Source organism: Balaenoptera acutorostrata, chromosome 9, assembly GCF_949987535.1.
Source record: "Balaenoptera acutorostrata chromosome 9, mBalAcu1.1, whole genome shotgun sequence".
NCBI classification, from domain to species: Eukaryota; Metazoa; Chordata; class Mammalia; order Artiodactyla; family Balaenopteridae; genus Balaenoptera; species Balaenoptera acutorostrata.
The window spans coordinates 24,547,573-24,562,094 of NC_080072.1; the positions used below are offsets into that span (position 1 = coordinate 24,547,573).

Consider the following 14,522-nt stretch of genomic DNA (forward strand, 5'->3'; position numbering starts at 1 on the left):
GAGTAGAGTTCCCTGTGCTATACAGTAGGTTCTTATTAGTTATCTATTTCATACATAGTAGTGTGTATATGTCAATCCCGATCTTCCAATTTATCCCTCCCCCTCTTTATCCCCGATAACCATAAGTTTATTTTCTACATCTATAAGTCTCTTCCTGTTTTGTAGGTAAGTTCATTTGTAGCCTTTTTTTTTAGATTCCACTTATAAGCGATCTCATATGATATGTCTTTCTCTGTCTGACTTACTTCACTCAGTATGACAATCTCTAGGTGGTCCAGTGGCTAAGACTCCACACTTTCACTGCAGGGGCACAGGTTCGATCCCTGGTCGGGGAACTAAGATCCTGTATGCTGCGTGGCACGGCCAAAAAAAAAAAAAAGTAACCTATTTAAAATAGTATAATGCTTTTCAAGAAAGGAGCACTCAGGAAATTAAAGTCATCTTCTACTCCTCTCCTTTCTGCTATTTTTCCCACTAGCACACGTTTCACAAGGAATTAAGAAGGAGAAATATTGGGTGTTCTATCTATAGTAGGATGGAAGTTACATGGTCCCCTTGAAGCCCACTCCACCTTGGTCCACAGTCCTATCCTATTCATCTGTTACTCTATGTCAGGGAAAAAATATTCCTAAAGATTCACCATATGTTTATTTCTTTGAGACTTGCTTTCTCCCCTTGCTTTTATCATGCATCTGCCTTCCAGCCTTAGGGTGAAATGCCTTCCACATGCTGTGACTAAGTTTGTCCATGTTTGAAATATGGCTGGTGGTAGATTCTTGCAGGGGTTTGAGGGGATGGTGTCTTGCAGAGTAGGTGATTCTGGGTCAATGATGTTGTCTCCCAAACATGAGATGTTGTTCATGACCATCTGTTGTGATTCAAGGGTAGAGCCAGCCAGGAATCCTCAGGCAAAAAGAAGTTCCCCTTCATCTTGTTCTAGCTTGCAGAACTGGAGAAGCCAATTCTAATGAGGACTAGCCTGCATGAAGCTGCCGCCAGCTTAGGGTTTAGTGAACCATAGGACATGCCATTGTAAACGCATCACCCTCGCTCAAACTGACATCTGCTCAAACTGCTCTTGGCCATCTGCCTTTGGTAGAAGGAAAATCTGGCTTCTGCCTGGCATCAGTGAACCTGGATGTGAAGACAGTAACACTTACTCTGGAAGCTCTTGGCAAAGGGGCGGGTGTGGTTGACCAAGACCCCCTTATAGCCCTGACACACTCTGACTCAGAAAGAAGGTTTTGAAAGTGTTGAGGATTGAGGAACAGGTGGGATCATTTGTAGAATTCTTAGGTCTGGGGAAATCCAGATTGGATTTTTAGGGTATAGCTTAAGTTTTATTGTTTTTAACTTAGACATTCTAATACTTTGCTTGATATAATATTTGCTGAGTTCTATTGCCAAGTACATTTAGATGCATTATTAAATTATATTTTTAGTACCCAATGCTAATAAAGAAATAAGATCTATTCAGCTCATATTCCAGTGTTTGAAATAACCCAGAAGCAGCTGTCCTTCAAGGATTTCCAGCACAGTTGTTGAGAATAGTGGCAACTTGGGGCTCTTCCAAGATGCTAGAGTTTGGGTTTTGTTCCCTTTGCCTATAGATGTAGAATTTCTATTTCTGGAAGACAAGCAGCAGGAGGTGAGATATGTCCTAGTTTAATAGGTGTCTGAAGAGGAGGTATTAGAAAAAAGAGATCAGGAAATCTAGAAGCAAAGGGGAGGAACCCAGATGTGATGATATAATCAAGAACGGACTGCTTGAAAATGCCATGTATGTATGGGCCTCTGGAGGAGACATTATTACTCACCCCCTTTGCTCCCTTAGCCATCTGTATTTTAGCTACACGTGATGGTTTTTAAAAAAAATTTTATTGGAGTATAGTTGATTTACAATGTTGTGTTAGTTTCAGGTGTATAGCAAAGGGAATCAGATATATATATATATATATATATATATATATATATATATATATATAATCTCCATTCTTTTTCAGATTCTTTTCCCATATAGGTTATTACAGAATATCGAGTAGAGTTCCCTGTGCTATACAGTAGGTCCTTGTTAGTTATCTATTTTATATGTAGTAGTGTGTATATGTTAATCCCAATCTCCTAATTTATCACTTCCCCCCACGTTTCCCCTTTGGTAACCATAAGTTTGATTTTGAGATCTGTGAGTCTGTTTCTGTCTTGTAAAAAAGTTCATTTGTATCATTTTTATTAGATTCCACATATAAGTGACATCGTATAATATTTGTCTTTGTCTGACTTACTTCACTTAGTATGATAATCTCTAGGTCCATCCATGTTGCTGCAAATGGCATTATTTCATTCTTTTTTATGACTGAGTAGTATTCCATTGTATATATGTACCACATCTTCTTTATCCATTGATGGTTTTTTATTCTACAGAGAATAATGGTAATATCTCAACAAACATGCGAGTTTTCTTCGAAAGTGCTTTATGCTCATTGCCTCTTTAACTGCAGTGACATGAACAACCCTATCAATCTACATCCATTCTCTTGAGGTTTGGGGGAAATGCCACAGCAAGGTGTCTTGTCTATGATTGTCCAGCAGCATACAAGAGGGACAGATTTGGTATTAAAATTTGGGTGGTCTGATTACCAAGTGTGTTCATTTCACCAATGCTGCATTCTTAATCTGTAAAGTCAAAGTTGTGAACTCTCTAGAATCAAAATACTGTGTTGGAAAGAATAAGACCTTGGCCCCAGAAAGAGCTGGCTTCGAATCTTTCTTCTTTCACCTGAAAGCTGTGCCACCTGGGACAATTTATTTACCCTCTCTGTTCCTCAGTTTCCTCATCTGTTAAATGAAAACAATGATACTTACTTTGAAGGGTGGCTCTGAGGATTCAGTGAGCTGGTATGTTTGAAAGGTTCAGCTCCCTTTCCGTGGGGGCTGGGACCCAGGGAGAGAGGAGAATGAATGAGGAGTGACAGTGTGGAGCAGCGTGCTTAATAAAGCATGAAGAGGGGAAGGAAGTGAAAAACTGGTTTTTGCTTCCCTACCCCTCCCCATTGTACTAGTGTCAACAAACTAGATTTCTAGGGAATCCATTGTAAGTTTTATCACTGCTGATGCCCAAAAGGGGGTGATGGAGGCATTGACTTTCCAGCTATCATTACCTCGTTAACAAGAGGAGCTGTGAGCAGGGAAAGGCCAAGGTCACTGAAGTTGGGAATCCAGCCAGGCTGGGACTGAGGGTCATGGTGGTGGGATGGTTCTCAAAGGCTCAGGAGGAGATACGGAGTCACCAAGGGCCCCAGTAACCGTTCCATCACCCCTGCCTCACAGCATTTCTGTCTGGGGTTTGCCTGGCATCTGTCATTGGCCGCATGGAGTGGGTGATCAGACCTTCAGGTGGTTAGGAAGGTTGTGTGTTAGAAATCGATACAGGGAGTTCAGACAGCACGAGAGGAGGCGGGGGAATGAGTGGGGATGAGAGCGGAGCCCAAGCTGCCTAGCTGCAGGACTCTCTGATTCCTACATCTTTTTTTCTCCCTCTGGTCTTAGATGGTTTATAAAATGCAGGACAGGAGAACACTCAGTAGAAATTTTCATGACATGTGGTTAGAGGGGAGGGCTGTGGGGTTTTTGGTGGATGCAAAGGCAGACTCTGACATCAAGGCGGAGCGGGCGCATGATGAAAACGCCTTTCTTTGCCGCCTTCTGGGATGGCCTGTGGTCTGACAACTGACATTTCCACTGTATATGGAACAGTCTGACTCATGTTTTCAGCAAGAATTCTCTGACTTTCTTCAGATTTACCTTAACAACTATCATGTCCACATATTTCCTTAAAACCTAGTGTTGAAAGCGTGCCACTTGGAGACGACGCTAAGGAGACACAATTGCTCCCTCTGCCATTCTGTGGAGTTGAGCCCCTGCTGTTTGAGGGATTACGTGTTCTCCATCTTGTCAGCAGTAGAAGTACATCAGGGTTGGAGAGCCTTAAAGCAAGCTGCCTGGCTGATGAGGGGCTGTGAAAATAATGCCGATGGCCATGATGACAGCCAACTCTCCCTCACTCGTTTGTTCATTTGTTCACCACATCTGTGAAAGCCAAACTTGTGCCAATCGGTCAACGTTGTTTTCATCGCCTTGGTATTTGCATGGATAAAACAAGACTGAGCGGTTAAGTGTCTTATGTTTTCCAACGTGAATTCAGGAAAAGCCAGAGCTGGACCAATGTAACTGAACTCTTCGCTCTGGATAGGAGATACCAGGATGGCTGCCCCAAGCGTGGCAGCTGAGGAACGACTTGGGCAAAGCCTATGATACCAAAGTACTCTGCATCTCTTTTTTTATTTGTTTACCCTGATTTTCAAAAGAGGGGAGAGAAGCAGTTGCACATATAGGATAATGATGCAGCAGTTTAAAATCACTTTTGAAGACTATTCAAGGTCAAGAGAAAATGTCTGTGATTAAAGTAAAGAAGAAGAGAAGTTTCTTTTCTTTTCAAAAATATTTATTTATTTATTTGGCTGCACCAGGTCTTAATTGCAGCACGTGGAATCTTCGTTGCCACGTGTGGGATCTTTAGTTGGGACATGTGGAATCTAGTTCCCTGAGCAGGGGTTGAACCCGGGCTCCCTGAATTGGGAGTGCGGAGTCTTAACTGCTGGACCACCAGGGAAGTCCCGAAGCAGCGCAGTTTCCTTTTTTTTTTTTTAACATCTTTATTGGAGTATAATTGCTTTACAATGGTGTGTTAGTTTCTGCAGTATAACAAAGTGAATCAGCTATACCTATACATATATCCCCATATCCCCTCCCTCTTGCGTCTCCCTCCCATCCTCCCTATCCCACCCCTCTAGGTGGTCACAAAGCACCGAGCTGATAAAAAATAATAATAATAGGTTACCAGTTTTGAGAGGTAAGAAGATGATCTACACATCTAGCATTTTCTACATGTGGATATATTATGTCCACTGAAAGAAAACAATTGAAAGATAGACAATATAACATTAAGGTTATTTCTGAATACTTCTTACTCCTTTATGTATGATCTTATTATTTGAAGCTTTCACAAGGAATCTTTTACATTAAAATATGGAGTGTTTTATATAGAAAAAAATAAGTATTTTGTCCAATGGAAGAGTTAGAGATGAATGAATGCATATGGTGCCTGGAACTTTGTAAGTTCAATTTTGCTATGTGATTGTGGGCATGTGCTTGACCTTTTGGTGCCTTGGTTGATCCCAAAGTGGTGCTCTATGAGTTCTTGGTGCTTAATTTGTGCTTATTTCCTGGGAAGCACAGACAGGATAAAACTCATTTGCAGCTTAATAACTCTTTGTTCTCAAACATGGAAGGCAAAGTAACAGTTGCTCAACTACAGCAGCCCCTGAAACTAGAGGTTGTCCTGGTCTGTTTCCAGGCTAAGGAAGCAGCAGGCTGTTCACCCCCTCCCTAAACCTGGAATTCTGCGGGCCTCCCTTCCCTCTCAGAATTCCCTAAAAAACGTCTTTGGCATTTCTCTTTGCTTCTTCCCTACTTAGCTCTTTTCATCACTGGTAAAGTGAAGAGGTAAGAGTAGCTTATTTTAAATTACAAGAAAATGTATTACCCACCTCACTGGGTCATCTTGAAAATTAAATTGCATAAACAATATAAAAGCCCTTTAGCTAAACAAATGCTAACGTGATGTAGCATGAATATAGGAAAACGTTCAGTAGCTTCTCCTGCTGTTGGTATTTCTTTAAATCCTCATTTCTGGAACCTACCTTTAGCATCATATTGAAATCCCCTGAAATTTGTACGGCTGAAGCCAAATGACCAATGTGCCCTTTGTCCATTTAATTCTGATAAATGGAGAAGGAAAAGTCCAGGAGATCACTTTTGTCTGCTTAGTGTATTTTCAAACCTCTTCAGCTGATCAACTTTAAATATTTCTCATAGAATATTTCACTGACCTGTTTATTTCTTACATATATGTTTTGGGGGTACTTTCCTGTCTCTGTTCCAGCGAGGGGAGAAAGAAGGGTGATGGACTTACCAGACCAGAGAAGCCGAGTCAACAAAAGCATTAAAACCGTCCCCTCCTCCATCACTTCCATATTCCTGAGAAGTGGTCTTATCTTGGCAAATAGATTTTTATTTGTGATTTTACTTAAACCCCCTTAACCCTGCGAGTCCTGTAGATTTGGTGCTAATGTCCCTGTATGACCATCCACTTGTTGTCATAGCATCCTACATGTCCTCATCACAATGAGTGATCGTGTGTTTGTGGGATCCTTTATCCAATGTCTATTCCTCTACAAGACTGTGAGTTCCATGGGGCCAGTAACGGTGCCTGTTCTCTCCATTGTATCCCAGTACCCAGCCTCCTACCTGGGATGTAGCAGACACTCAATAAATACTTGTGGGATGAAACAATGAATTCATCAGTTCACCCACACCCTTAGCACTGTGCTCAATGGGAAAGCTGAGGACCAGAGTGGTTAAATGACTGGCTGTGGGTTAACCTTTCTTTTGAGAAGACACAGTTTGTTAATTCCCTGTGGATACTGTAACATATTACCACAGACTTAGTGACTTAAAACAGCGCAAGTGTATTTTTGTACCATTCTGGAGCTCAGGGGTTTGAAATGAGTCTTAGGAAGCCAAAATCTAGGTGATGGCAGGCCTGTGTTCCTTCAGGATGCTCTAAGGGAGAATCTGTTTCCTTGCCTCATTCAGCTGCTAGAGGCTGCCTGCATTCTTTGGATTGTGGTCCCTCTTCCATCTTGAAAACACATCACTCCTGTCTGTCCAATGCTTCTGTCCTCACACCTCTGTTTCTGACTCTGACCCTCCTGCCTCCCTCTTATAAGTATCCTTGGGATTTCATGGGTCCCACCTAGACAAGCCAGCATTCTCTACCCATTTCAAGATCCTTAAATTAGTCACATCTGCAGAATTCCTTTTGTCCTGTAAGGTAACATTTTCATGGGTCCTGGAGGTTAGGATATGGACATCTTTGGGGCTACCACACAGAGTCCTTGGAAAGGAGCCAGCTGGCTGGCTTGGCAGACAGGATAGAAATGGGTTTCCCTGGGATCATTCCCTTTGGCTAAGATGATACAATACTCTGGACCTTACCTATAAAATTATTGTAATGCGTTAGGGAGGGCAGAGGTGGGCTTGCTCATTGAAGTAAAGAGAAATGCCATTGAAGGCATTTTAGGGAATTAATTTCCCAGGTAAGGGGAGGCCCGCAGTATTCCATGGCTGGGCCAGACGTGGACTAACCAGCTGCTTAGGGAAAACAGGCTTTGCCCTCTACGGGAGTAGAGCAGACCTTACTTGGCCTCCCATATTTTATTACAAGGCTTATAAAAGCTGCAAACAACGTTTATTCTGTCAGTGTCCCCCAGGAGTCATTAGTACTTGTAAATTCTTAGAAAACCTAGAAGGATGGAGTGCTTGCCCTCAGGTGGGCAGGGGGAGGGGTAAGACATGAGCCACACCCCGCAGGCATATTAGATGTTCAGAGAGTGGAGAAATCATACAGCTGGACAAGGCAGGGGCTGGCGCCAAGGAATTGAGACCCAAGTTGGGTAACCTGGACTAACTGTTCTAGACCCTTCACCATGGGAGGGAAAGTGCCCCGGTTCTGATATCAGCAAATTATGGGGCAGAGCCAGCTCTCCTGGCTCATAACTCCGAGCTGGACCACTGGATGGAAATATTTGACTGTTGAAGGGAGGGTAGCTCTAGAGTGGAGGTTGTTTCATTCAACAAGTATTTATCCAGCACCTCTTGCATTCCAGGCCCTTCCCTAGCTGCGGTGAACAAGTTAGGTGTTGTTCCTACCAGCTTATGGTCACGTAAGAGAGACAGATGATATGCAAGTAAATGGAAACATAGAAAGGGATTATAAATTGTGGTAAGGGCCATGAAAGGAAACAACTGGGGTGCTGTGATAGAGAATACTATGGAAGGAAGGGCAGAGGCACAAACTTCAGATGAGAAAGTCAGCGAGGACCGTTCTGAACACGTGTCATTTACACTAAGGCCCAACGTTTTGACAGAGGCAGTGGGGAAAGCAAATGTGAAGACCCTGGGATGAGCAAGACCTTGATGGTTTTGAGAAATAAAAGGTGGGAAATAGTGGCCAAGGAAAGGTTGCAGGGCTCAGGAGAGAGCAGCTCTCAAAGGCCTTGGGGGCCATAGCAGAGCACTTAGGGTTTGCTCCAAATGCAGTGGGGAAACAACCTAAGCATTTAATTAATTTATTTATTTTTTATTTATTTGGTTGCACCAGGTCTTAGTTTTGTCAGGCAGGCTCCTTAGTTGTGGCTCGCGGGCTCCTTAGTTACAGCTTGCTGGCTCCTTGGTTGTGGCATGTGAACTCTTAGTTGCAGTGTGCATGTGGGATCTAATTCCCTGACCAGGGATCGAACCCAGGCCCCCTGCATTGGGAGTGTGGAGTCTTAACCACTGCGCCACCAGGAAAGTCCCAACGTGAGCATTTTATGTAAGGAGTTGATATGTGGTACATTCAAAAACTTAGATCCTTGAGAAATATGGATGTCAATAGTGTTTTTCTTCTTAAGCTACTAGTTATCGAATGTTCATTATATACTGGGCACTGTGTTAAGCTCTTTATATACATAATCTTATCTAGTCCTTTCAGCTGGCTTCTGAGTTAGATAAAATGTACTCATTTCATTGGATGATAAACTGAGACTGAGTGAGTAAAGTAACTTAGCCAAGGTCATATACCCAGTAAGTGGCAAAGGTGGGATTCCAAACCCAGGTCTGTCTGACTCCAATGCTTAAGCCTTTAAACACTTTTTTTCCTCTTACTAGTTTTTTAATAATAAAAAAATATGATAAAAATAACATAAAATTTTCTACATTAGCCATTTTAAGTATACAGTTCAGTGACACAATATTTGTCCTTCTGTGTCTGGCTTCTTGGCTTCTTTTACTTAGCATGTTTGCAAGGTTCATCCATATTGTAATTTGTATCAGCATCTCGTTCTTTTTCATGGCTGAATAATATTCCACATTCAGAATAATATTTTATGCTTATACCATGTTTTGCTTATTCGCTCATCTCTTGATGGACATTTGGGTTGTTTCTACCTTTTGGCTGCTGTGAATAATGCTGCAGTGAGCACTGGTATACAAGTATCTGTTTGAGTTTCTGTTTTTGATTTTTGGGGTATATGCCTGGGAGTAGAATTGCTGGGTCATACAATAATTCAATGTTTAGCTTTTGAAGGAACTGCCAAACTGGTTTCTCCAGAAGCTGCATCATTTTACATTCCCATGAGCAATATACAAGGGCTCCAGTTTCTCTACATCTTTGTCAATGCTTGTTATTTTCCTTTTTTTTTTTCTTTTTTTGGATTATAGCCATCCTAATGTGTGTAAGGTGTTATCTTGTTGTGGCTTTGATTTTCAATTCCCTAATGACTTGTGATGCTGAGCACCTTTTCATGTGTTTATTGACTGTTTGTATATCTTCTTTGGAGAAATGTCAGTTCATGTCATTTGCCCTTTTTAAAATTGGGTTGTTTGTCTTTTTGTGGTTGAGTTGTAAGGGTCGTTTATATATTCTGGATATTAAATCCTTATCAGACATATGATTTGCAAAATTTCCCCCCATTTTGTAGGTTGTCCTTTGACTTTCCTTTGTTGCACAAAAGTTTTTAATTTTGATGAATCCAATTTATCTGTTTTTCTTTTGTCATTCTTGGTGTCATATCTAAGAATCCAAGATCATAACAAATCTAAGATCATGGAGATTTACTCCTATGTTTTCTTCTACTTTCTTTTACTTTTAACCATTAAGTTCTCTTCTAGATTTTTTTAAAAAATAAATTTATTTATTTGTTTTTGGCTGCATTGGGTCTGTTGCTCGGTGCAGGCTTTCTCTAGTTGCTGCGAGTGGGGGCTACTCTTCGTTGCGGTGCATGGGCTTCTCATTGCGGTGGCTTCTCTTGTTGTGGAGCACGGGCTGTAGGTGCGCGCGCTTCAGTAGTTCTGGCGTGTGGGCTCAGTAGTTCTGGCTCGCGGGCTCTAGAGCACAGGCTCAGTAGATGTGGCGTACGGGCTTAGTTGCTCTGCGGCATGTGGCATCTTCCTGGACCAGGGATCAAACCCGTGTCCCCTGCATTGGCAGGCGGATTCTTAACCACTGCACCACCAGGGAAGTCCTCTCTTCTAGATTTTAGAAGTTATTCACTTCATCCAGCCAAATTAGAAACATGAGAAGCTCAGCTAAGTAAGTCCTGGTGTCTGTCCTGGAGGGGCTCACAGAATAGAACGGGAAACAAAATCTCAGTAGTGACAATATCATGGTGGTCTGTGCTGGTTGTTCCCAAATGCCAGTGTGAGGATCTCTGCTGCCCCACCAGTGTTTGTAGAAAAGAAAAGAGGAATTTTTTCATAAAACTACATGTATTCAATCTAAGGAACTGTCCCTTATTATGCAAATGGTTCCTTTCTATGATGCTAGAATGTTCTTATGACAGAAGGCTGAGAGAAGATGGTGAGCGTTTCTTTAAATTGCTCTACTTGGCAAATTAAGAACGATCGGTTCTCTGTCAGACTTCCAAATTTAGGGGAGGAAAACAGAAAACTAAACTATGAAATTCAAGAGGTTAAAAGCCACCACAGATATTCGGGTTGGTTTATATGGGCCTACAAGGCATGTTGGTTATCCCTCCCTGGGGTTTTTAGGGAAGCCTTCACAGGGAAGCCAGATTCACTTTCTTCCTCAAATATCTGACCTATTTCTGCTTCAATCGTCATCTTTGTGCAAAATTTTTAGGAATAGAGAGTTGGGGCAGGAAGAAGAGCAAATCAAAGCTAGGTCTGTTTCTTAACCTGGATTCCTCTGGGCAGCCTCCGACTGATTCCTCTTATAGTTTTTGCCAAATGATTTTTCTTTTTCATTACCTAAGGTATATTTTAACAAAGACAGAAAGAAAGAAATTCCACCCAGAAAGGAATACTTTTTTTCTCATGGGAAAGAATGCTCAGTTGTTTTTAGGGACTGAATGAAGTTCTGCCAATGAGTTCACTCTTGTAGAACGTTGAAATTCTCCCACACATACTAATTAAGATGCCTTTTGTCTTTTCTGTTGGTTTTAGCTTTGAAGATACCATGAAAATGGCATGTTGCAAAATCGAGGAGCCAAGTTTGGAGGAAATGATGTGGTTTCTGCTTGGCATTCAACCTTGCACTTGATAGACCTAGTCTAGAGCGTGGTCACCAAACTTTCCTGATGGCCCAAGTGCCTGGGCTGTACCGTACAGTTGTGCAGTTTAATGGTTCCTTCCGGAATTGCGCAGCGCACAAGCTGTGTAGCTGTAAGCCTTGGCCTGATGTACCCCAGCAAAAATAGAAATGAGCACAGACACTCAGGAAATGTATGCTTGTGTATAAGTTCTTTATGTGTATGTGTGTCAATCCACTTAGATTATATATTGATAAAACATGGTTTCTTTTTTTGATTAGAAAATAAAAATGAATAGCAGTTTTTTTTTTTCTTCTTTTTTCATGAATAGCAGTTTTAACAAATTTCATCTGTGCCCCAGTGGATGGTTTTGAACGTCCTTCAGGCAGGGTGACACGTTTGTAGGGCAAGGTTGCTTCTTAGCAGTAAGGTACTTGTGGGTCTTACCTGTTCCTGCCAGGCTCTCCATCTCACCTTCTGGTTTCTGTTTCAGAGTACACAGTCATTAATGAAGACTGCCCCGGAGCTGAGTGGAACATCATGTGTCGGGAGTGTTGTGAGTACGATCAGGTTACATGTGCCTGCCCTGGAAAGAAAGAAGTGGTGGGCTATACCATCCCTTGCTGCAGGAACGAGGAGAATGAATGTGACTCCTGCCTGATTCACCCAGGTGAGTGTGCAATGGGAGACCTCAGGTTGCCTTCATGTTTTCTGAGGTCAGTAATAGGAGCACGCCGAACGCTTGAATTCTGACAGGCAGACATCAGGAGGCTGCGATGCCATGATGACTAAAAGTGGCATAATTCAACCCACTCTAACTACAGGCAAAGGAATTGGAGGAGTTAGTACCCTTTTCAGTGTTAAACTTATAAAGCTGTAGATTTATCTACTTAGTCATTCATTTAACAAATAGACTGAGCAGCTCCTTTATACCATGACAGGTAGTGGGAATACAGTGATTTTTTTTTTTTTAATTTTTATTTATTTATTTATGGCTGTGTTGGGTCTTCGTTTCTGTGCGAGAGCTTTCTCTAGTTGCGGCAAGTGGGGGCCACTCTTCATCGCGGTGTGCGGGCCTCTCATTATCGTGGCCTCTCTTGTTGTGGAGCACAGGCTCCAGACGCACAGGCTCAGTAATTGTGGCTCACGGGCCTAGTTGCTCCGCGGCATGTGGGATCTTCCCAGACCAGGGCTCGAACCCGTGTCCCCTGCATTGGCAGGCAGACTCCCAACCACTGCGCCACCAGGGAAGCCCCTACAGTGATTTTTAAAAAGACACATTCCTGGCATTTCCAGAGCTTGCAGCTTAGTGGGGGAGATGGAGGAGTAAACAGGTGGCTGTAATGCAGCATGGTAGGTGCTGTGATAGAGAAGCGTGGGTACCATGTGAGCCTGGATGGGGATGTGGGAGGATGACTTATTAGAGGAGGTGATATGTGTGCTGAAGATGGAGGCAGCAAACTGGAAAGCATGAAAGGGAGCCAGTCGAGAGGTCAGGCCATAGAGAATAGCATGTGATAAGGCCCTGTGGCAAGAGAAAGCATGGAGTTTAGGGAATTGCAAGTAGCTCAGTCTGCCTGGAGGGATGTGTGTGTGTGTGTGTGTGTGTGCGCGTGTGTGTGTGTGTGATGAGAAACATGGAAAGAGATAGACAGACCAAAGACTGAGAGAACAATCTGAAGGAGAGAACAGGGGGGCTCCAGGACAAAGGGCTTTGGAGGCTGTAGTATGATGTTTAGGCTAGATCCTGAAGATATTTGGTAACATTGGAGATCTTTTCATTACAAAGGTAAAAGCTGATTTTCTCTTCAAATGCAGTATGGAGAAAGGATTGGGAGAAGGCCACGATTGGAGGCAGGGGAGGAATAATGGAGACCTTGATGAACAGAAGCCCTATGGATGGAGAGAGGTGGAGGGATTTGAGAGAGATTAGAGAGCGGAGTTGACGACAATTTGGGATTGGTAGGATGGGGAAGGGAAGGGCAGAGCAGAAGTCGAGGATGGTGCTCTGGCCCTGAGTTGGACATTTGGGAGGCGGTCGCAGTAATACGAGAGCATCCTAGGGTGAGATGGGACCTTCCCAGGTCACGGTACTTATTCCTTTGCCTTTACATCAGGCTAGACCTGCCTTCTCCCAAACCCCCAATTCCCTGGCCCCCACCATAGAGGGGGCAGTGATTGTCCTTCTTCACTGAAGTGAAGATCAGTGTGGACACTGAGCTTCACTCTTAAGGTATTTCCAGCGTGATTAACGACTCACTGCCTGTTTTCTTGGTGCTTTCATATCTGCTGCCTTGTAAATCTGACTTTTTCCAGGGGCATCTGACCTTTTCTCTTCCAGGCCTGATCAAAAGGAGGAGGTAGAGGATTTCAAATACACTTTCCTCAGACTGAAGACTAAAAGGATGTCAAAAATGTGCCTTAGGAACTTCTCTCATTTCTCCTCTCCCCTTATTTTACAAACACAGAGAATGATGCTCATTATTACCAGGAACTTTCTTTTGAGGAAAGCTACAGAAGAGGAGAGAAAACAGGGCTCAAGTACGCAGGTGTTACATCTAAACCATCTTCCTTCTCGGCAGAGAGTAAGGCTGAGCTTTAAAATAGAAGTGACCTCAGTATAACATTTGCACATTTTTAAAAAAAATTATTTATTTATTTATTTATGGCTGTGTTGGGTCTTCGTTTCTGTGTGAGGGCTTTCTGTAGTTGCGGCAAGTGGGGGCCACTCTTCATCGCGGTGCGCGGGCCTCTCACTATCGCGGCCTCTCTTGTTGCGGAGCACAGGCTCCAGACGCGCAGGCTCAGTAATTGTGGCTCACGGGCCTAGTTGCTCCGCGGCATGTGGGATCTTCCCAGACCAGGGCTGGAACCCGTGTCCCCTGCATTAGCAGGCAGATTCTCAACCACTGCACCACCAGGGAAGCCCCTAACCTTTGCACATTTGATCCAGAAAAGAAACCCACTGTTCCAATTCCCTGATGGTGAGAATGGTTGGTAGGGAAATAGTTGAGTAGTGCCTCTAGATCTTCTAAGGAAATTTTGAGAGCTAAGCCAGGGTCTCCTGACTAGGGGTCCTTGGCAGGGATGCTGAAGTCTTTGAACAATTTTCAATATTTTCCAAAGCCTAGCGATTACTGTTGTTATGAGGGTGGGGCTTTGGTTTAATGAGCTGGCATGAGGTCGTGGAATAAATAAGAGACCTTCATAGGCAGTGCTGTGTGCTTCCTACTGCATCATATAGAAGGGCATCAACATCTGCCATGCCTGCACCCAACATCTTATTACATCATACAAGAGACACCCAATATT

At 43.0% G+C, this 14,522-nt stretch overlaps 1 protein-coding gene across 5 annotated transcripts in view; it reads left to right on the forward strand.

Annotated features, from left to right (window-relative positions):
• The window catches only part of PAMR1 (peptidase domain containing associated with muscle regeneration 1), a 170,282-nt gene that overhangs the window by 108,999 nt on the left and 46,761 nt on the right, over window positions 1-14,522 (forward strand). For all 5 annotated transcript variants that reach the window (XM_057553630.1, XM_057553631.1, XM_057553632.1 and 2 more), the window contains one exon: window positions 11,704-11,880. In XM_057553630.1, coding sequence (XP_057409613.1) covers window positions 11,751-11,880 — 130 coding nt within the window. In that variant the 5' untranslated portion in view covers window positions 11,704-11,750. The remainder of the gene's footprint in view (window positions 1-11,703; window positions 11,881-14,522) is intronic.